Here is a 23,301-nt window from a genome sequence, read left to right on the forward strand (position 1 = left end):
CGTGTCATTTTAGATTTGAGCTATATAGCAACATTTAGAATTTAGAACAGTGGTTTAAAACAGCGATATAAAAATAAATAGCAGATAGGCCTATACAAGCTGCTACACTTCGTGAACATGTTTGGAAAATGTTGGAAAATGTTGGAAACGTTTGGAAAATGTTGGAAAATGTTGGAAAATGTTGGAAAAGTTTGGAAAATGTTGGAAAATGTTGGAAAATGTTGGAAAATGTTGGTCCACGGCCAAAACACATATCATTTTGGGGGTCCTTGGAGTTTGAGGACTACTGATTTAGAAGTCATTGTAGAGTCGGCCTCAGGACTTTAATGGGTTAAGAAGGAAGTCACAGGGAAGACAGCATTGGGCCGATAGAAGGCTGAGCGGAAACACAGGGAGAGCCGGGTTACGTCTCCCTGAGGTGAGTTGGAGAGTATCGGGTAGGGGAGCTGGACCAGGACCGTCTGCAGGCCCAAATGCTAGAGCTATAGAGTTAAAATAACACCTTGGATTTCACAGTGTAGGGTCCTGGTCTCCCAGTAAAGAGTGTGTCCACAGCCTCAGCAGAGGAGCTTTAATACCCCCCCCCCACACACACACACAACTGGAGAACGGTTAAACAAACAGATTCCTGCATCTACAAAGAGAGGGATGACAAGCATGCACACGTGTGTGTGTGTGTGTGTGTGTGTGTGTGTGTGTGTGTGTGTGTGTGTGTGTGTGTGTGTGTGTGTGTGTGTGTGTGTGTGTGTGACCCTGACACCGTGGCGACGCTTCCTGTTGCACTGACCGGCATCAGCCCTCCATTAATTAAAGAGACGCTGGCGCTGGCAGGTGGCTTCACTGCCCACACTGGTAATTGGCTTCTTTCCTCTCTCTCTCTCTCTTTCTCTCTCTCTATCTCTCTCTATCTCCCTCTCTTTCTCTCTCCCTCTCAAAACTAACCCATCGGTGCCTTTTCTTTTTCTCCCTACCCCCCCCCCCCCCCTCCTCCAAACCCCCAACTTGCAGACAGTGGGCAGACAGGCTCCGTGAAATAATGATTAGAATGGATGGAGATGAAGGGGGAAGGCAGAAGAAGCACGTGGGTTTTTTTCTTTCCCCCGTACTTTTTTATACCCACAAGCCTCTCTGATGGTCGGGGGAACGCCACTCGCCTTCGGGGGCCGTCACGCGAGGCGACGGGAGTTTACTTTAGACGGAGGCAATCTGAGGAGCTGCTACTGCAGCCATTAATGATGAGGGGAGGGGACAGAACGCCGCTTTGACACGTTTCTGCATGTGTGTGTGCGGTGTCTGCGCAACGTGTGCACGCATTTGTGAGTGTGCGTGTGCGTGCGTGCGTGCGTGCGTGCGTGCGTGCGTGCGTGTGTGTGTGTGTGTGCACATGTGAGCAAGTGAAAGGGCAAGAGAATGTGCATTTGTGTAAGTGAGAAGAGGTGTGAAAACGAGGAAAAACGAACTGTGTGTGTGTGTGTGTGTGTGTGTGTGTACAATATAATGAGACATAAAAATATGAAGAGCTTCGGAAGGCATGTGTGGGCATGTGTGTGTGTGTGTGTGTGTGTGTGTGTGTTTAGAACTCACCACATCACTGGGCAGGTTGTGCAGGTCATCAGTGGGGCTCTCCAGTGTGTTGGTGTCCATGTTCAGAATAACCACATCCTCCAGTGAACGACCACGCACTCTCTATGACACCAAGCAACACGCAACATCAGCACAGTTCTCACATTAGAAAACCCATCACACTCGTTACGAAAATAAATCCTCCGAATGCACAACTTGTATGGCACCGCTTAATCTAACTACTTTCACACTGTCGTGCCTATTCTGGTCATGTCATTACAGGCAAAATGTTTCCAAAATGTCAAAGGGTTTTTAGTTTTTTTTCATGTTCAAAAATAGCAAAAATTGCAGATCTACAAGCTCACAACGCATAGCAATGCGAGGTGTCATTAGCTTGGAAATCGGCTATTTACGCGATTCTTCAGACGACAAAGTATGTAGGGCTTATGTAAGTGATATAATATAATCACTATAATATAATGACTAAATAATCAAATTCTGTTATTGTCATTGAAGGTGACACAAAACATTTTTGCAACTCCCATTTCAATGCACTAAAAATAGAAAAGAATACACAAGAACTGAAAAAAAGAGACAAAAAAGAAAAAACTATGTACAGACGTAAAATGTAGAACTAAAGTGGATATGGTGCATTGGCGTAATCTCAGTCAGCACAGTGGAGCTAATGTCAGATTGTCAGTTCCTAAACTCGCTGAAGTTCACAGCATCACTGTCCATATTGCACACTGGGAGAGAGAGGGAGAGAGAGCGAGAGAGAGAGAGAGAGAGAGAGAGAGAGCGAGAGAGAGATGGTTGTTCATATTGTACTGGGGGTGGGGGGTATCTCATGCATAGACAGTCCTCAGTGTTATAGATCCTTTTCTGTCCACTTTTCACACTCTGGGCCCTATTTTGTGCGTCTTAGGTACCAGGTCTTATGACTTAACTTAAAACATGGAGTTCTGTTTGGCCACTCTAAAGCTAGCCTCGTTCCCAGCCTTACTCATCTGCGAAAAGAAAAGCTTGGTCACGACCTAAAGCAGAGTGTGTCTATAGGGGCAGGACTTCCGTCATACGTGTTTCCCCCGGAAACTATATTTTTCGACCAATCACAAAACTTGTTTCATTCATGGAGAACGTAAACAGATCTGTAAAGCGTCAACGTCATTTCCTGGGGCGGTACTTCCACCAAATTCTGGTACTTCTGTTTAGACACTCAACCAGCTAGGTCTTGCCCAGAGTGTTCAAAAGCCAAACAGCATCTGTGTTAAAGTGTGTGTGTGTGTGTGTGTGTGTGTGTGTGTGTGTGTGTGTCTTCTATTTAATCAGAATTTTAGTCACAAATTATGTAATTAAAGGGAGCTATTTCAGAGCAGATACTGTGCACAATTAGAATCAATTTCTTGGTTCTACTTTTGAAGACACCATTGAAGGTTATTAAAAACCTATGTACTGTTCACATAACATCATGTCATGTATATTTTTTATAATAAAAAGGCAGAAAGCTTGCTTTGCCTTGTGATGGTGTCACTTCAAGTTAACCTCATCTAGTGTGAATGTGTGCCTTTTGTCTTTATTTGCCACTTAAACAAATGATACTTCATTGACCGACCGAGGTCCAGCACGGGTCTGTTGTACTTCCACCCACTTTTTCGCCTCTTCGCCAAATCTCTTCTACAAGCTCTCTCTACGTGTCGCAATGTGTCGCTATCATGACACATCTAGAACAGGGACGCTGGGGTTCATGTACAGTAAGTCAATGCTTGTTGTTGTTCCCCAGGTGCAGCAGGTGGGCCATCACACACACACGGCTGTTCTGAAAGAGGGCCCAGTCAGGAGAAAACCACGGCGGTCACATTTTAACCCTTTAAGACCTGAGGCGATTCTTTAAAAAAAATCTAAATCCTAACAGTTTTTGGAAAAAAATCTAAACTCTTTTTTTTTCACGATTTTTCAAAAATAGCAGATCTACAAGTTCATACGGTGCCGCGCTATGAGCTTGTATATCTGCTATTTTTGAATAGCCAAAGACATCTAAAGTGACACAGAAGCGTTCCAGGTATCAATGGGTTAAAAAACACAACTCGTCATCACGCACCTTTACGCCGCTAACAATGAAAAATGGCGCGCGGGGAGAAAAATATTAGAACATCTTTACTGTAACGCACGCACTTCCGAGAAATGAAAAATGGCGCGCGGGGGCGAAGAACACTCCGACATTTTTTTATTTTTTTTTCCGCGGCCCTCATGCATCAACAACAACAACAACGTTGCCGCTGCTGTGCTGCCGCTGTGCTATGCAGTGTGCATCCTGATGGCAACAAATTCAACAATTATTTCAGTGTGGTGCAGAATGCAGGCAGGTGTAGGGGGGGGGGGGGGGTTGCACAGCGGAGTGTGTGAGAATTTCTAGTTTGTCACTTTGGTGACAGCCTGTGCTGCTAAGACTCACATGCTGATCTGGACTAATTATGTAGTGGCGGAAAGGGGGGACTGTCACGAATGGAGAGTGTGATAAATACTGCCACTGCCGCTACTGTCAGGCAAAAATCACACACACACACACACACACACACACACACACACACACACACACACACACACACACACACACACACACACACACACACACACACACACACACACACACACACACACACACACACACACACTCATGCATGTCAACATATATGTGCACAGTATGTGTATGCACTTTTGCGTGTGCGCACAAACACACAAATACATATACTGTACTAGTGTGCACACACACGCACGCGCGCACACTTACACACACACACACACACACACACACACACACAGTGATGGTCTACCCCCCCAACCAACACACTGGCTTTCAACAATGAAGCGGAGAAGCTCTTTGTTTGCAAATGCCTTTTCCTTCCTGTTTCACTGAGTCTTTTATCCTGCTGGTAAAGAATGCACAGAAGGAAGAGGGGGAAAATCATTCTGTCCATATTATTTTACATTTGGTTCAGAGTGCTGGGACGTGAAATATCGCTTCGTTAAAATTCCCATTGCTTCTGACTGGAATCAGGAGCACCGTTTTACTACACCAATGGCAGGAAGATATAGCATATCACATGTGTCTGATCAGGGAGGAAGCAATATTCACTTTTTTTGTATGTACATTGACGGAACCCATACTCAAAATACTTTCTCTCTTCTCTCTATTTATCTTTCTCCCTGGAAACCTACTGCAAATTATCTGTGAATTTATGATCACATTTTTTGTTAATCTAGAGACCAAAATAAACCAACATTGGTGCCTATGTAGAGTTGGTTATATTTGAAGGCAAATGTTCACCCACACAAAGAATATAATTAGACAAAATAAAATTAGACATGCACGCTACACGTGTACACACACACACACACACACAATGATCTAACATACCTCAAGTAGACTCAGATGAACTCCTACCAAGTATGGCATGGGGGCACTGTGAAGAAAGAGATGAAAGCCAAGCCATTAGCTATATCACTAATGAGGACTAAATTCAGTTAAATCATCTACTTAATAACAAGTCGTTTAGTAGCCTAGCCCGACATGTCACAATTTACACTCTCATCTATGAATAAAAAACAAAAGGAACCACAAAGAATATTGGAGCATATTAAAGGTAAAATATCCTGTAATGAACATTGTTATTTTGCAACAGTTACACAGTGCAATTGTTTTTGTTCCCGGTCTAACTGCATTGCACACCATCCTAACAATAGGCGTGCTGTGCAACGAGCGACAAATATAAGCTGAGAAGCATACGGTCCATATGTTGCCCCCTCCCCTAACCCAGTCGCTGTATGGCATGGAACGCCTGCTGGGTCCAACTTTAATGATTGAAAACACCATTAGATCAACTGGTGTGTGGAGGCAGGGCCAGTAACATGGAGGCCATGATCCGGTTTATCTGAGCTAGGGAAACGCCACACTTAAAAGACTGAAGCAAACAGAACAATAAAGTCCCTACAAGACCACTTGTAGTTATTATACATACACAGTAAAATCACCAGTGTTAATGGGTGAATTAGCACTGATTATTTCACTGTGTAGGTGTGGGACATGATTTTGCCATTCATTCTGAACCCGTAAGGCATTTCATGTAAAGGATTATACCAACTGATTCAAGGAATCAGTCAAAACATTTCATATAATTTGTGACCACTTCAACTACTACTGTAGGAGCAGTAGTACTACTACTATTAACTCTATTAAAACTGCTAATAATAATAATTGTATCATTCTTTAACAGTTAATTAATGTATTGAATAAGACACCGGAAGTGTAGAACCATTTGGAATTTCAGGGAATGGGCTCTATAGGAAATTAGGAATCAAACCAATTTCTTCCCAAGGACCAAGTGTGTGTGTGTGTGTGTGTGTGTGTGTGTGTGTGTGTGTGTGTGTGTGTGTGTGTGTGTGTGTGTGTGTGTGTGTGTGTGTGTGTGTGTGTGTGTGTGTGTGTGTGTGTGTGTGTGTGTGTATATATACTGTATACATATATACACATTGTTTCATGTGTTTATCAGAATGTTTAAAACAAGCAGGACTGTATTTCAAGCCCTGTATTTGCTCAGGTCCAAAGCAAAGAGGCACTGATTAACAACAGGCAGCTGTGGAGCAGCGACGCGAGCAATCTGCCCGTGCCCGCTACGCTTGTACAGTATGAGAAGCCGCTATTCACAATCATGAAGGCTTAATCATGTTAGCTCTCTGCAGTGAAACAACCAGCAGGCCTGTAGCTGCGTCTCTGCACTGTACCCCCCCCCCTTACCATTACCACCCAACCTCGACCTCTGCCTTTTATATGATGCTCTGCAGCACCAATAGAAACACATGTATCTGATACAAACACACACACGTTTGTATTACCATACTTGTGAGGACATCAACGTTTTAGGACGATGTTTTTAAATCAGCGTCTTTTCCTTATTGTAAGCCTAACTCCTAATGTGTTTTTTTCTAAGCATAAAACAACTATTTTGTCTTGTGAGGACCAGGCAAATATTGTCCTCATGTCTATTTTTCAAATTCTACCTTACCTGGCCCTCACAAGTATAGTCACACACGCGCACACACACACACACACACACACAGTCTAAATGTAATTGTGCTCCCTACTGGAGGACACCCCCTCGTGATTGAATAAGATAGCGATGAGTCTTCACAGCGTGTTGAAAATAAATCACATTGTATTGACAGTGATGAACGGCTACTTAACCACTTAACCCATTAAGACCCGAGGTAAGATTCTACAAATGCCTTCTAAATCACATGCAGTTCTCAAACATTTTCGTGCCACGCACCCCAAAAATGATATGTATTTGGCCACCGACCCCCATCTGAAAATGTTTTGTGCCAGGGACCCCCCAAAAGAGAAGATTTATGTTAAAATAATCTTTTTTTTTTTTCAAAACACTTTCAAGATTTTTCAAAAATGTTCACAGTGCGGCACAAAGTGACTCACTGTAGATCTGATATTTTTGAGAACCACTGTTCTAAACCACTGTTCTGAAAAACGTATGTTGCTATGTATATATATATATATATATATATATATATATATATATATATAAATAAAGGGTGTCACGATACTCGATACGTATCGAAATCGAACCGAAAATGACGTTCGATACAGTGTATCGAAATCAAAAGCCGTATCGCGATTCAAGGGTTAATTAAACAAAAATACTCCCGCGCATGCGCACATCCGATTGCACGTCCGGGTGAAGCCATGCTCAAGCCGCTGTTGTGTTTTTCCGTGCATCGCGCATGCGTGCTTACGACGGGGGAGAAAAAAAAGACGACAGGACAAGCCCACACACACCACAGGAGTTTGGAGGAGACAGAGACAGCTGTAGCGTTGCGTCTGTACTACTACTTTACATTTCACCATGGCCACTGCTGAAGCCAGCGATGGTAATGATGATACACAAACGGAGGAATTGGAAAACCCCCCTCCCGCTTCCTTTAAGTCAAAAGTCTGGCAATATTTTGGCTTCCCAGTGAATTATGAGGGCACCCGACGCGTTGTTGACAAAACGGCTACTGTTTGTCGATTATGCTTCACACGCTTCACCGTATGGCTTAGCTCAGGGGTCTTCAACGTTTTCAGCCCAAGGACCCCCTAGTTGAGAGAGAGATGAAGCAGGGACCCCCTCTACATTGTATAAAATTGTGTTTCAGATGAAACTTTTTTTGTTTACTTGGTCTTCTCTTCACCTATACCTCTTTGCCAAAAATAGCCGATCTAGCTTGTAGATCTGCTATTTTTGGCTAAAGTTCACCTCAGAAAAGGGATGGGGTTAAGAAAAAAAAAATCATATCACACAAAGATTTGGCGGACCCCCTGTAGTAACTCTGAGGACCCCCGAGGGGTCCCGGACCCCCTGTTGAAGACCCCTGGCTTAGCTTATTATTCACATTTCTTGTTTGTTAAAGCTCTTACCTGTTCAAACAATGTTAACATACTTTAAGAAGTTTAAGAACATGTAGCCAAATAACAGTTGTCTTTGGATCCTTTTTTCTCACATGTTCAACTTTGTATTTAGATTTTATTTAGTTATAGAGCTTCACAAGAATGTTGTTGTTAACTCATCTTAAAGAAGAATCTGAAAATGACTATTATTATTCAAATAAAAGGGACTTATTGAGAAACATGTGTTTTTCTTTACAAATCAAGACAATAGCCTAAATTAATAATCATATAGCCCTCAAAGCTGAAAAAAAGGACGTTTTAAAAATATATATCGTATCGAAAATCGAATCGAATCGTGACCTTAAAATCGAAAGTCGAATCGAATCGTGGATTAGGCGTATCGTGACACCCCTAAATATATATATATATATATATATATATATATATATATATATATATATATACACACACAACAAAAATCTAAAATGACACAGATGCTTTCCCGGTTTGAATGAGTTTAACCCTATGACCTTCGTTGACCGGGGTCCCACAGGGGTCTATCCTTGGCTCCAAAAAATCCTTAAAATCAAATCGCTTTGTCAAAAAATAGCCGATCTACAAGCTCACAACGCGTCGCAATGTGTTGTGAGCTGGTAGATCGGCTATTATTGCCAAACGTCCATCTGTTGCAGAATTGTTCACCTATTCTGACATGCCCAGAACAGGGACTTTAGTGTTCATGTAGTTGTATCCCTTCACAGTAAGATACTGCATTAGCCGTCAGCACAGAATCAACACAAAGCCGGGCCTTTTTTTTGTGTGTGCACTCTATCATCCCATTTCTGTAAATTACATTTGGTCTATTCAGTGGTTGTTGCCGTTTTGTTTGGATTTTTCCTTTTTCTTCTTAAATATGGCGAGCATTTGAAGTCGGAGGATTTGTAGACGAGCCGTCGCTCTCGCGCTCCCTTCGGCTTCAATCATGTCCATTCAGATTTGGTGGATTTGCGTTGGATGGATGGTAATGAACCCCTGAGAGGGCTGAGACGAGCTTTGGTTAGCTGCACCGCTATGAAATATGGAGGAAGGTGATCGGGCCTGTTCATTATATGGAGCGGCCACACAGGAGAAGGAGGAGGAGGAGGAGGAGGAGGAGGAGCGGCGCGTGAGAAATCGTGAGAACCACCAGAAGAGCTGGTGGGAGAACTCGCGAGCAACGCGTGAACATGTGTGTACACGTCCACAGTAATGTAGAAGGTTTAAGCTGTGTAACTGTAGCACACTTAACACTACGCCCTGTGTGTGTGTGTGTGCGTGTGTGTGCGTGTGTGTGTGTGTGTGTGTGTGTGTGTGTGTGTGTGTCTGTGGCTGTCACCTGAAAGTTGACAATTCAAGTCTGACACCCCTCAGTCAATAGAGATTCTTTGATTCAAGCAGTGTTTTTTTTATGGTTTTATTTGCCTGTTGATTCACTCTCACTAGCATCAAGTTATAGTTACTAATCAAGTTAGAAATAGTACTAATAATGATCTTACACGTTTCCAATAGGGTTAATAGAAGTGACTTGACGTGACTAGAGGTTTTTTAAAGGAAATCCGATTTCTATGGAAGCTATCTTGGCGCTGGGTGGAAGTTAAAAAACAACGGACTTGGCAAAACTTCATATTCACGATATGAAAACCATGCACTCATGACCCATTGTACACAATGTACAAACACACTTTGGAAGAGCGTTCTCTTTCGACCTTCGTAGCAGTAGGCGAGTCGTGCTCATGCTGGCTACAGAACTAACTCTACTACACACAATCTGCACTGTCTGATGCATGGTAGTCAATTAACCCATTAAGACCGGGGACGCGTCTGTGTCATTTTAGATTTCTTTGGCTATTCAAAAGTAGCAGATATACAAGCTCATAGCGCGGCACCGAGTGCCGCGCTATGAGCTTGTAGATCTGCTATTTTTGATTTTTTTTTTTTTTTTTTCAAAAAACTGTTAGGATTTTGATTTTTTTTAAGAATCGCCTCAGGTCTTAATGGGTTAAAATGAACTGTCTGCTGTCATGTTGTCTTATTTTAAACGCTCAGAAAATGTTCATATGGCTCTGTTGCACTTGACTATGTAGCATGGTCTATATCAGCACCGAAATGCTTGCAAATGTGCTATTTTGTCATTAAGTCTTTATACTGTATATAAAATGAATAGTCGAAATATTGTGTATTAAAATCCAGAATCTTAGTCAGCCAATTAAATTCTGAGCCTGGTACAGCCCTGTGTGTGTGTGTGTGTGTGTGTGTGTGTGTGTGTGTGTGTGTGTGTGTGTGTGTGTGTGTGTGTGTGCGTGTGGAGGCTGAAGAATGAGATGAGTATAAAACAGTACTGTAGTGTGGTTGGTCACTTTGTGGTCATGTGTTTGTAATTTGCTGGTAAGAACTGTGTGTGTGTGGTGTGTGTGTGTGTGTGTGTGTGTGTGTGTGTGTGTGTGTGTGTGTGTGTGTGTGTGTGTGTGTGTGTGTGTGTGTGTGTGTGTGTGTGTGTGTCCAGTATTACCAGCAGTAGTCCAGAAGATGAGGGGGCAGCACAGGGATGAAGATGTGTTGCCAGTGCATAGGAAACAGCATGGCAGCTGCACCGTGGACGCAGGCAGTTAACTGCAAGGAGACACACACACACCACACAGGACATGATCAAAATTCAACACACACACGCACACACACAGACGCACACACACGACAGGACAAGATCAACACACACACATAAAATCTCAACTCTGTTAAATGAAAACTTAGTGCTTACTTTTAGTTTATACTCCGTGGCATGATGGTGTCGCACGGCAAAAATAGCCGATCTGCTGTTTTTGACACACGACACCATCGTACGACAAAGTATAAATCAGGCTTCAGGATGTAACAACAACTGTAACAACAACTGAAATGTAGTGGAGTAGAAGTACAAGTACTGTAAATTGGAAATACTCCAGGAAAGTAAAAAATACCTCAAAATTGTACTTAAGTACAGTATTGAGTAAATGTACTTAGTTACTTTACACCACTGCAGATATTACACAATGACATGTGTGATAGCGCCGTGGTGTGTTGTGTTGACGCTGCAGTGATGAACACACACAGCCCAGTAGCTATACCACCATTAAAAGATGAGAGGAAACAACAGGTTGAAAGGTGATAATGAGACTCCGGACATGAACCTGTTTTAACCTAACACGGGCAACAACATGAAGAGAGATAACATACAGAGAAGAAGAGAGGGAAAGAGTGTAGACAAGAATGAAAAGAGGCTGAGCTTTAAAGATGAAGAAGAAAGAAAGAAAGAAAGAAAGAAAGAAAGAAAGAAAGAAAGATGTTTATTTGGCTGGGTCACCAGATGAAGACTATTACTACTACCGCTGCTAATTCAATACTTCAAATGGGAAGTAGAATATGTACTGTTGGCTAGACTCAACACGAAAATAAACTCAAAATAAACTCAAGAATCATTATAAAAGTTTTCAATGTAGAAAAGTTTTCGCGTTCAAACGCAAAAGCAAAAAACAAAGGACGCACATCATGGAACCAAAACCCCCCACCATGCCACTGTACATGCATTTACAGCGGAGAACTCTGGAATAATTAACCTCATTTACACACAGAGAATGAAGAACGATCACATAAAGAACAGCCATCAGCGTTCAAAGGAGCAATGTCAAGCCGAGATGAAACTGGTGCAGCAAATAAAAGTCACTGTCTCCCATTGTCTTAAAGTATACGTCTCTCTCTTGACAGCCCAACCACCCCATACACACGAACCCAAAGCCGAGCCATAGTAATGTAATGACCTGCTGCACACACACACACACACAGCCGTACACCAGTGCGCACGCGCGCACACACATATCAGGAGAAAGAGAGGCGTTAGCTCATCCTCCAGATTAAAATAACATGATTAAATATGGAAAGAGAACAGAGGTCTGGGAGATCCGGTGGGACTTCATTAGGGCAAATTGCCAAAGAATGAAACATGAGTTAGCCAAGAGAGACTGCGGGCTGGGCCAATACCGCCGGGACCCTGGGAGTAGCAGCCGCTGTTATACCACCACGGCTTCACACTCAATGTGTGAAGCGCAGGCACACACACACACACACACACACACACACAATCACCACCGGGAGACCCCCGGCTCACTGACACACACAATGTCACAATTGACCGGCCAAAAGCGGCCACGCTTGGCGACTCGAAAACCGACCACTGCCAGAGAATAAGAAAGAAGATGAGGGGCCCCACCTGTCCCTCATGACCGCCCCCCCCCCCCCCCCCCCCAAAAAAAGAAAAATACATCAAGCACCAACATCTGAATAGCTCACAATAAAGTGTGTGTGTGTGTGTGTGTGTGTGTGTGTGTGTGTGTGTGTGTGTGTGTGTGTGTGTGTGTGTGTCCACGTGCCTGTGTTTGTTTTAACTGCATTCATTTTTCACATTGGCTGGAGAAAAAAAAGAAAAAAGAAAAAAAACTCAAGCAATGATCTTTTTTTTATCGTCTCCCTGCTATCTCTCATAAAACCCATTCCCACAATAGTTAAGACTTAATCAACATTTAATTGGTGTCTTGCTCCGTGTATCTGCATATGCATATTTCCTGCTGCCTGCCGTCTTCAAATGAAACACAACAATGGCACGCTCCTGTCAGGATTAATTCGCTGGCAAACAGTTTGTGGGTATTTTTTTTTTCATTCTTCTTCTCCTCTCCTTCCCTTCATTCTGAAAATAAATCAATGCTATGAATATTAATGTGTGAAAGTGTAGCACTTGGCGAAAGGCTATTGTAGTTATCGAGGACTTCTCTCTGTTCTGAGCGGATGACGAAGGCACTGAAATAGTGATGAAGGGAGGTCAATGGCCAGACTCTGTAAAAGACATACAGTTGAACACTTCTACTCAAGCATTCATGTGCACAGCGCACACACACAAGACACACACACACACACATGCACACACACACACACACATTATGCACATGAACACACAAATTAACCCACACATTCATTATGCTGGCACACGCACGCCACCCCTATACATGTATGCAGACATACACAACGAATTTGCGCATGCACACACACACACACACACACACACACACACACACGCACACGCGTACATGTGTACAGACACAAACATGCATGTGAACACAAACACGCGCATACATACACTTGCAAACACACGCATGCAAAAACACAGGCACGTCGGGTCGTGCGCTCAACCCAGCAGTGAGCCAACAGGCCAGCGGTATCTCCTCTGGGAGAAGGACAGAAGCCACTCTGTGGTACCACGAGGTAATGGCACAGAACACCTCACTAACCTACTCCAATTATCTTCACCAGGCCTCAAGGTGAGCCCCCAACTGGCATGATTTACTCTCAGGTTGAAAGGCCTCTCTCTCTCTCGCTCTCGCTCTCTTTTACTCTCCCACACTCTCTCTCTCTGTTTCTTTTTTCCTCAGACTGGACGGCTGGCTTGGGGGAGTACTGCAGGTCGAGGTGGTGTGTGTGTACAGTATGTGTGTGTGTGTGTGTGTGTGTGTGTGTGTGTGTGTGTGTGTGTGTGTGTGTGTGTGTGTGTGTGTGTGTGTGTGTGTGTGTGTGTGTGTGTGTGTGTGTGTGTGTGTGTGTGGAGGGGTGAGGTGGGGGGTGGGGTTGAAGGAAGCAGTTAACCGAAACTAAGATAATAATTTAGAAAACAAATCCAAACTTTTTTTTCTCTCGTTTTCACCTCTGCTCTCTCCAAAGTGGAGGTGATGTGTGGGTGAGGAGGTAAGTTGTTAGGAGGACAACTACAGACGAATAGCTCACATTTTTTCCCTCTGATATACAAAATAAAACCCCTGCGTCCTTGGATCAGCTTTTCACAAACAGACAAGGAGAAAAGTACAAGAAGACCATATATAGGAAGGAAAAAATGAAAGAGAAATTTGTTATCAAGGACCCCCCCACCACTCCCCCCCCCCCTCTTTTCTTCTGCTCCACATGAGAGCGGGTCGCGAGAGGCTAAGGCTGATAAAATATTTGCCAGCCTGATAAATAATAGATGAGTGGAGCCAAATGGCTTACACGCTCCACAAAAGACCTGGGTGCTTAATATTCCATTCAATGGAGAATCACAGATACAGTCCCCAAGAACAAATACAGGATTAGGTCTGCTTTAGGTGCTGGGTCCAGTCCTCTGGGACAGGGGCTCTGCCCGGTAATGAGGGGCTGCCTGCCTCTCGCTCAGTGTGTGTGTGTGTGTGTGTGTGTGTGTGTGTGTGTGTGTGTGTGTGTGTGTGTGTGTGTGTGTGTGTGTGTGTGTGTGTGTGTGTGTGTGTGTGTGTGTGTGCGTGTTATGCCCCTTCCTCTGAGAGAGGCTAACCGATTATACAGCGACAGCCTGCATCAAAAAGCAACCCAGGTCTTTGGTTCTGCCCTGAGAGCTTTCCTAACGCTCCGCAGCTCAGATAGAAAGATGCCACACTGACGCTGGCTTTCCCTGATCCCCTCAATGGGAACTAAAGGTCAGAGGGACAGACGGACAGGAATACAGAGGAACAGAGAGAGTGAGGGAAAGGGAGAGAGAGAGAGAGAGAGGGAGAGAGTGACACAGGAGAGAGAGGAAATAATGAATTGTCAGGGTAAAAGTTGCACATCTGTAGGCGGGAAGAATGGGAAACAATTACTTGGGAATGAGTTTGAATCACTGCAGTGTGTGATTCAAAGGAATTATGTCCCTCAGTCACCCAAAGACATCATCGAAGCGCTCATTGTGACCGTCATATTCGTCTGCCTTTTGTCTTATTCGGATCAGCTCATCCCTGACCTGAAAACGTCTGCCTCGGTAGCCACGGGACGACCTTCTGCCAGCGAAGTCTCATAAATGAAAGGCGACCCAAAACAGACCTCTAACGTACTTAACCACTAGAATCCTAGCGTCCCTAACATTCTGTGCATGTCACTCGGAATACAGTAGGGTGAACGTGCAGCAAAAATAGCAGATCAGCAAGCTCACAATGCGTCGCGTTGAGATGCACTGCGAGCTTGACGAGATTTTCCCTCTAAGAGATTTACTGGAGAGGGGAAAAAAGGAGCGGACCCAAGTACAGAACCCTGGGGGACGCCAGTCAGCTACGTATATAGGGTTTAAGTGGTTAATGTCAGAGTCTCCCCTGCCTGTAGACTCCCATGGTATGTGTTCTGCCCACGTCATTCCCTCTTTAGCCAACGAGCCCGGACAATGTTGAAGAGAAACGCAGATGGAGAGACGCTGAGCAGAAAGAGCCAAAGAGAAGAGAAGGCCTGCATGAATACACTGCATCAATAAGACTTTTATAGTATTGTTCTACTCTTATTTTATTCCTTTTCTTTTTTAAATAAATATAATTGGATTAACTGGATTGGTTGCGTGCGTCTCCCTCTCGTCATGGCCATGCGGACCAATTTGTGGGCTCGTCCCTACGAATTTGATTTGTTTGAGTCCGTTGTTTGGATGTTAATGTATAGGGTCTTATTTGCGAATGTGTGGGTTATGGCTGAGGCGTATGGTAATGGTTACATCAAGCGCACCCTGTTTTTGGGAGACGTGTTTGGGGAACAGGGGCGCGTGACTCCTGTGAACAGTTTCTGTGGCCTGCCACTAAAAAGGAGCTCATGAGATTGCTTGGTAAAGTGGGGTAATAGTACCGTTGTTTCTGTAAGAATCTTTCTACTGTTATGGCACTCAGTTAACACACACATTTGCACTCAAAAGACCACAATGGAAATAAGTTCTCGAGCTCTTTTGTGTTTTAATCCTTTTGACACAAATATATGGTCATGTATATGCATTTTTTGTCAATAAGAACATCAATCAAATGGCACTGCTTACCGGCATGTCGAAGGCCAGGGCTCAGATTGTGTGGTCACCCGAGACTCAGTTTTTGGTAATGTCAAATCTCTTTTGTGTCCGGTACCAGTCCTACAAAAGCTACAAAATGACCAAGCGTTGGTCATCTATACTGTCACGGAGTCGCTATTGAGGTGTTGAAAAGGAACTGGTTAACAGCAATAATTTGTTTTCCTTCCATACACAGAATGGAGCAGGAATTGTATGGAAAGAGAAGGTGAGTGGAGATGGGGAAACAAAAACATATGATTGATTGATGCTTCACTGCGTCATTGCAGTGCAACAAGTGTCGCTGGCTTCCATTAAAAATCACTTTAAGCCTGCTGCTTTGCCGCCGCTAAAGTGAACGCAGCATAATGGCTGGAAAGTTTGTTGTTTATCACCTGTTTTTCTTGAAAATCTGTGAAATTCCCTCCTCCCTGCGATACCCATTTGGTATTTGGTTGACGTTTGGCTTGTGTCGCTGCACCATAATATATAACATTGCCTTGACACTTTTCCACTCATTCGCCCACATACACTGCTGACTGTACTAATTACATGTGCCACTGTTAGTTTAAGTTCCCCTCTTATTCGTTTTTTCAAGAGTCTAGCCTTCTGAGGGTTGGTCTGTGGGTCTGACATACAGTCTGTATGTCTGGAGCTAATTTAGCAAACTGACGGACCGATCAGCGCCAAATTTCTTGTATACACTGTCAGTACACCACAAACATTTTTGAAATATTTAACTTAAATTTTCATAATAATTGTGTGGGTGAAATACTGTAAGGTCTGCCTCTCCCTTCTACCTCTCTGTCAGTCATATACGTACACTCACATTGACGACTGACGTCACAGGCTGGCCACATGAAGTCCGAGACCCACACTGGAGCTACGCCATTCCCATATGGATCCCGAGAGCCACATGATTCGATTCTCACAGCTATAATTTGTTAATTGGCTCGGTTGTGGGTGCATCTCCCTCTTTTGTCACGGCCGTGTGGCCCGGTTTGTGACAGGCACTCATACTCCCCCGTTTCCTACCCTCCCACCTCTCACCTCAGCTTCTATTCGCTCTACCGTTTCCTCCTCACAAGCTTGTTGACCTTCATCTGCCCTCTCCTACTCTGTCCTTCTGTCCATTCCTGTAACCCTCATGCCCAGTTCATACTCCATCGTACGACAGTGTCGTGCGCCTAAAATAGCCGAGATACGTATATAGAAATCTTCTCTGTACTTTCTGCGTTCAGCTCGCCCGACCCCTCCCCATCTCTTCCTCTCTCCACCTTCCCCTCTCAGAGGAAGTCACCAATTACAGGCGCTCTGCCCCCCCCCCTGCCCCCGCCCGCCTTCCCACCCACCCCACCCCCGCCTCTGTTGACAAACACCCGGTGTCAGGCAACGGCACAACGCAGGTGTGCCACTAACAAGTAGGTGGCACAGGGAGCGAGAGAAAGAGGGCACGCAGGACAGCGCAGACACTACCTAACACCAGGCCGCCCACGCATGTACACACACACACACACACACACACACACACAAAGACATACGGTACAGGCACCTGTGAAAGCGGGAAACACACACGCAGTTGCACAGAAAAAAGACACAGAGACACAAATGTCATGTAAGCGCAAACTTGTACTTGTGCGTGCATACGCGCCCCCACACACACACATACACATACACACAATGGTAAGTCAAGACACATAGGCTGAGATATGTCTATTGAAATCTAACAAGAAGGCGGGGAGGGGAGGGGGAGGGGAGGGGAGGGGGAGGGGGATGGGGAGGGGAGGGGACGCCCTGATGTTCTGCAGCCGCCCAACAACAGAGAGACTTTAAAAGTCAGAGACAACGATGCAAGACAGAGAAAGAGAGAGAGAAAGAGAGAGAAAGAGAAAGAGAAAGAGAGAGAGAGAGAGAGAGAGAGAGAGAGAGAGAGAGAGAGAGAGAGAGAGAGAGAGAGAGAGAGAGAGAGAGAGAGAGAGAGACCAAGTCAAAAAGAGAATGCCAAAGGAGAGAAAGAGAGAGGGGCTGAGAAAAGAGAACGAGTCAGAGAAAAAGAAAAGGTGAGAGAGAGAAGAGACAGTCCGAGAGAGAGAGGAATAGAGAGAGAGATAGAGAGAGAGAGTGAGACAAATAGAAAAGAGAGAGAGAGAGAGAGAAAGAGAGACAAAGAGAGAGATAGAGATAGAGAGAGAGAGAGAGAGAGAGAGAGAGAGAGAGAGAGAGAGAGAGAGAGAGAGAGAGAGAGAGAGAGAGAGAGAGAGAGGGGGCAGAGGAGAATCAGACAGGAAAGCGAGAGGCAGCTGGCACTCTGGGGCCGGGTGGATGGATGTGCTCCTTGTTAGCATAGCCCTGACAGTCTGACGAGAGGGCTGCTGTCAGCCAGGGCTGGGCCTGCCTCTCCGTGAGGCTGTGGGGATGAGGGGATACTGTAGGGCTGGAGAGACAGGGCCTGTGAGCTGGGGCGGGGAGGGCTGTGGGGCGGAGAGAGGGGTGCCCCGGCAGATGAAAGACACGGGGGCCTCCCAGCTGACTAGTTAGAGGAAAGGCGCGATGCGGCCCCCATTACACGGCCCCCTACGACAAGGCTGCACGCTCGGCCGGGCTCCGCGCCACCCGCCACTCCGGCCTCGTTTTAGAAACAGCGGTGCCGCTCACCTCCGGTCAACGAGACGGCAATAAGTCAACTGATGCATTGTTGTAAGATCATGATTTATTCCTTTGCTGTTGGCTGCTTGGCAAGACGCGCCGGGGCCATGTACCGGCAGCCTGACACACCGTGGGTTTCACACTGGGGGCTTCAACGCAGGCAGCGGCTGGAGCAGGCGTAATATATGCAGTGGATCTGTGTGTGTGTGTGTGTGTGTATGTGTGGGTGTCTCTCCGTCCACTTTCTCTCTCTATTCCCCCATTCATCCCTCCATCTGTCCATCTCTCCTTGCTTGGCTGAGAGGCTGGACAGTTAGACGACCAAGTGAAATAAAACAAGCCAAGATGGCAACGGACTACTTACAGAGTACCCATCTCTGATTTAGCCTCTGTGGTGGTGAGCATGGCAAATACTTCTTGTCAATTCAGTGACAGACAGCACACACTTCGGCTTCAACAAACGTTTGACAAACGTGACGTGTCGACAGTGATTAATTATATATTTCTTGTCCACAGCACACACAATGTGATCAGTAAGTGACAGTGGAGTTAAAGTCATGTGCCTGCGTTTAGACTGTAGTATGTACACTGAGCCGGTTTCAACACTCCTAGCAGTCGTTTCTAACTTGAAGTGGAAGGTCGATCTTTTCAACAGTACAAAAAAAAAAGATAAACAAACAAATGAGGGTGAAAAAAAAAGAAAAACGGAGGAAGTTTACTACAGCCAGGCCTGGTAGTACTCCCAGTGGAGATGTGAAACGCCTTTGTACTCCAGTAGTGCCTGACATATATAGCTACCAAACCAAAACACATCTCTCCCAGAGGAAGACGAGTGGATAGATGGATGAGTGGATGAAGGATGGGAGAGGATAAAAAGGTGTACAGAGGTGGAGGTCTGATGTTGTGGAAGCGCTTAAAATATCCTGTCGGCATACATTCGTTAAACAAACTGGGGAGGGAAAAGATTTGTCTGTGTGCGCCGCGGTCGACTGTAAATCACGGGCCAAAATCACCTCCGTCCCTCTGCCTCCCTAGGTGGAAGAAAAACAACCCCCCCCTCCCTCGCCCACGGGTCTTATAATTTACACCCTGTAACCCCTGTGTCACAGGGCGTACGCTCCGAGCGGAGACGCTGGCGGCCTGGGGATTCCAGGAGGGCAGCGGAGGAGTGAAATTCTCAGAGGGTTGGGTAATTTCTACGGCTCCCACAGAGTCTGGGTCCGCAGGGAGACCTTGGGTTCCGTCCTCAACCGTCCACCCCCTCACCTCACTCCCCCTGCCGTGCAACAGACCCCCCCACCCCCCCCCCCCACCCCCCCCACACACACACACACACACACACACACACACACACACACACACACACACACACACACACACACACACACACACACACACACACACACACACACACACACACACACACACACACACACACACACACACACACACACACACACACAACTCCGCTGCCTGTTCCACAAACCTGCAGATACTGAGGCAGAACTGGCTGCAGATAGGGCCTGGATGACATCACTCCTTTCTACCCCCACCACCCCCCCCCCCCTCCCCCCTCCCAACAAACTGTCATAAACATTTGGCTCCTATGCCGCAGTCATAGAGATAAGGCAAAGGGATAGAGAGAGAGAGACAGATAGAGATGGAGAAAGAGAGAGAGGGAGGGAGAGAGGTTGGCAGAGACTTCCTCCCCACCTCCAGACAAGCAAGAAGTGACTGAAACTATGGGAGAGAGTTAGAGCAGTAATAAATGGATAATTTAGGGCTTTCTTGGCCATTAAAATATAGCAGCTTTAAGACAAACAGTCAAATATAATCAGGCTTGGGTGCAAGCACTCTGCAGCCTGTCAGACCAGAGATAGCGAGGCTGGGTGGAGGATCAGGGCATGGCAGCCTTGTGTCTGATCAGTGTTCTCATCTCAATACTTGGAGTTTGATATCCTGCTGGAATATTGATGAAGACGTATCATGTACATTCAAAGGAATGGGCCTGATTTGAGATATTCAGATCAGAAAAGGCATGACGCATTTTCTATATTGGCCCAACATCCAAATAATATATGAACCTAAATAAGGCTGCTTAAATCCCCACTGGAGACAACGTCCATGATTTCAATTGCATAAGAACAGATGAAGGAATTCTGTAGTGTCTAATGTTTTGTGAATTGAAGCGTGCGAAACCATGCGAAACATCTGACCATGACGGGCATGTTGATTTGAGCATGGCTGAACGTATGAAAGGGAGAGAAATTACTCACAGTGCTAAGCTTGCTTGAGGTAACGATGATGCGGCGTTCATGTAGCATGCTGGCGTAGAGCTGCAACATGTTGTTGACGTCCACCGCCACAAAGTACTCAGTCAGGTTTCGCTGGAGATAGAAGGGCACAGAGTGACACACACACCGACATGTTCTCCACACTCATGCTAGATTCTTATATGTCTACACACTGTGAATATGAAGTGGGATTGGCCATTGGCCAGTACATAGGCTAGTTACACTTCGCCACATATTATTTGGCTTCATGTAAAGGGATCAGAACTTGGCATAAATAGAGAGAATACAGAGGCATTTCTGTCTTTCATTCGTCTGCCTGATTTCTACCAGTCCCACGTATTTTTGGAAAATGGCAATCAATCAACACTGCTTGAAGGCTGAAAAAGGAGCAAAAAGGGCACTTGAACTATGTTTCGTAGTTGGCCTACTTCTAAAGCCTGATCACCATATTAATGGCATCCACTGCTTCTAATGGTCAAGATGGGTAAATGCAGAGGAAGAATTTCAGGTACAGTATGAGCAAATGCACAAATACTGACAACTGACGTGGAATTAATTTGTTTGTTTGTTTGTTTTTTTATTCAAAATTTGTCGTATAGCGGTGTGACGCACCGAAAATAGCCAATCTACGCGACGCATTGACCTTGTACATCGGCTATGTTCGTCCCAGGACAGCGTTGTACGACGGAGTATGAATTGAGGATTAGTCAAAAGAGGACGCTGAGTAAAATTTGAAGCGAATGCTCGGTGTGATCACGGAGCGCGCCGTGGCGTTATCAGTGTCAGCACAAGACAAAAGACTAAAGGAGCTGATGCATCGTCTAGTGATGCAACGATTTCAAAAGGTGATAGCGGCATCTGATCAAAAAAGTGTTCCAGGTATAAAGAGGGAAGTTTCACAAAGTGCATGATCCCTCCGCGTCTCTCTCTCTCTCTCTCTCTCTCTCTCAGGCTCTGCGTTGCTGAAGACTTACGCTCTCAGGGATGGTTGGCAGTCCGTTGATATCCGGGGCGATGAAGTAGGAGTGCTGTGAAAACACAAACATACAGGGCTGAGAAGAAGGAAGGTCACCCAATGAAGCGCACCGCTCACACACACACACACACACACACACACACACACACACACACACACACACACACAGGAGAACGAGGGGAAGGGGAGGGGAGGGCCCTTCACTTTGTTCTATGATTTATGGCCCATCTTCTCCTCTGTCTATATGAATTGCTGAGCTGGTGTCTGAACTGTGGCAATGCTTTTATCAGGCCCGGAAGAACAGAGAGAGCTCCATAGCAGCTCGGCTCCCCCTATAGACACACACACACTGCACGGCCATGTCTCTCCGGTGGAAAATGGGAGTCTTTATTTAACCATTACAAGAGGCCTGTGCAGAAGAACGTTGATGGACACACGCACACGTGTGTGGCCCAGTGCACGCGCTCACACACACACACACACACAGGTTGTTGAGAGGATCACAGGGCTGCCTGTCTCACTTTGGGGGAGCAGGGCAGGTTCAGTGTTCAGATCAAAGAGGCCTGAGCGAGTTGCTGTACGGAGACAGGTAGACACAGCACCACCAACAGCAACACGCTCTCTCTCTCTCTCTCTCTCTCTCTCTCTCTCTCGCTCTCTCTCTCTCTCTGTGTCCTGTGTACACCTGTCTCTCTGGGCCTTGGCTCAGCCATCTGTTGCTGCTCCGTGCGTAAATCCACAGTAGCCTCCACACTAACCGCTCTCAAGACTGCCAAGACCGCATGTGTTTTGGGGGGAAAACGCTGCATTTCATTTCATTTAAAATCATGCCATGCCGTAGCTGTGGCATTGTTATTCAAAACACACATGTGTACATGATATACAGAACCTATTTATTATTTCTAGGAATACAGGCCCAGCTTAATTTATACTTTGTTGTACAAAGATGTCACTTGCAGACCTTGAAGATCTTCAAGCTGGCAATGCACGGCAGCAATGCATGGCAGCAATGCATGGCAGCAATGCTGTGCGCTGGAGTATAAATTGAGCTTAGCATACACCAAAACATAACAGAACATATAGTACAGTACAATATAATATAATACACTGTACAGAACTGGTTCTCAACATGGGGTACAGGGACCCCCAGGGGTCCTTGAGGGGGTTCCAGCTAAATGATTGATAGTTAGGAACCAAATCGACCTGAAAGTGTACAAACGGAACCAAATGGACCTCACAGTTAGATTGGGTTCCCCAGAGATAGAAATCTTATCAAATGGGGTCCATGGCCTAATGTATATCAAATTGGGGGTCCTTGAAATGAAAAAAGGTTGAGAATCACTGGTACACAGTCAAAAAACAGCAGCCCACCACCACCACCACCACCACATCATCATGTTCCATTGAACAGTGCAAAAGTAGGGGTAGAGATTTGACATGCTGCCATAAGAAATGCAAAGTAAAGAAAGTGTCCACCACCCGGGAGAGTTGAACA

At 45.4% G+C, this 23,301-nt stretch overlaps 1 protein-coding gene across 5 annotated transcripts in view; it reads right to left on the minus strand.

The window, feature by feature from the left end:
- Positions 1–23,301, minus strand: part of dennd1b (DENN/MADD domain containing 1B) — a 155,139-nt gene that overhangs the window by 52,461 nt on the left and 79,377 nt on the right. For all 5 annotated transcript variants that reach the window (XR_013933235.1, XM_080429756.1, XM_080429755.1 and 2 more), the window contains 5 exons: positions 21,805–21,858; positions 20,813–20,923; positions 10,548–10,648; positions 4,979–5,024; positions 1,585–1,686 (listed from right to left, as the gene is read on the minus strand). Coding sequence is in view for 4 of the 5 variants with exons in the window: in XM_080429756.1 (XP_080285882.1) it covers positions 1,585–1,686; positions 4,979–5,024; positions 10,548–10,648; positions 20,813–20,923; positions 21,805–21,858 (414 nt within the window). In the remaining variant the exon portion in view is untranslated. The remainder of the gene's footprint in view (positions 1–1,584; positions 1,687–4,978; positions 5,025–10,547; positions 10,649–20,812; positions 20,924–21,804; positions 21,859–23,301) is intronic.

This window comes from Gymnoscopelus braueri (genome assembly GCF_963280865.1).
Source record: "Gymnoscopelus braueri genome assembly, chromosome: 6".
Classification (NCBI taxonomy): Eukaryota; Metazoa; Chordata; class Actinopteri; order Myctophiformes; family Myctophidae; genus Gymnoscopelus; species Gymnoscopelus braueri.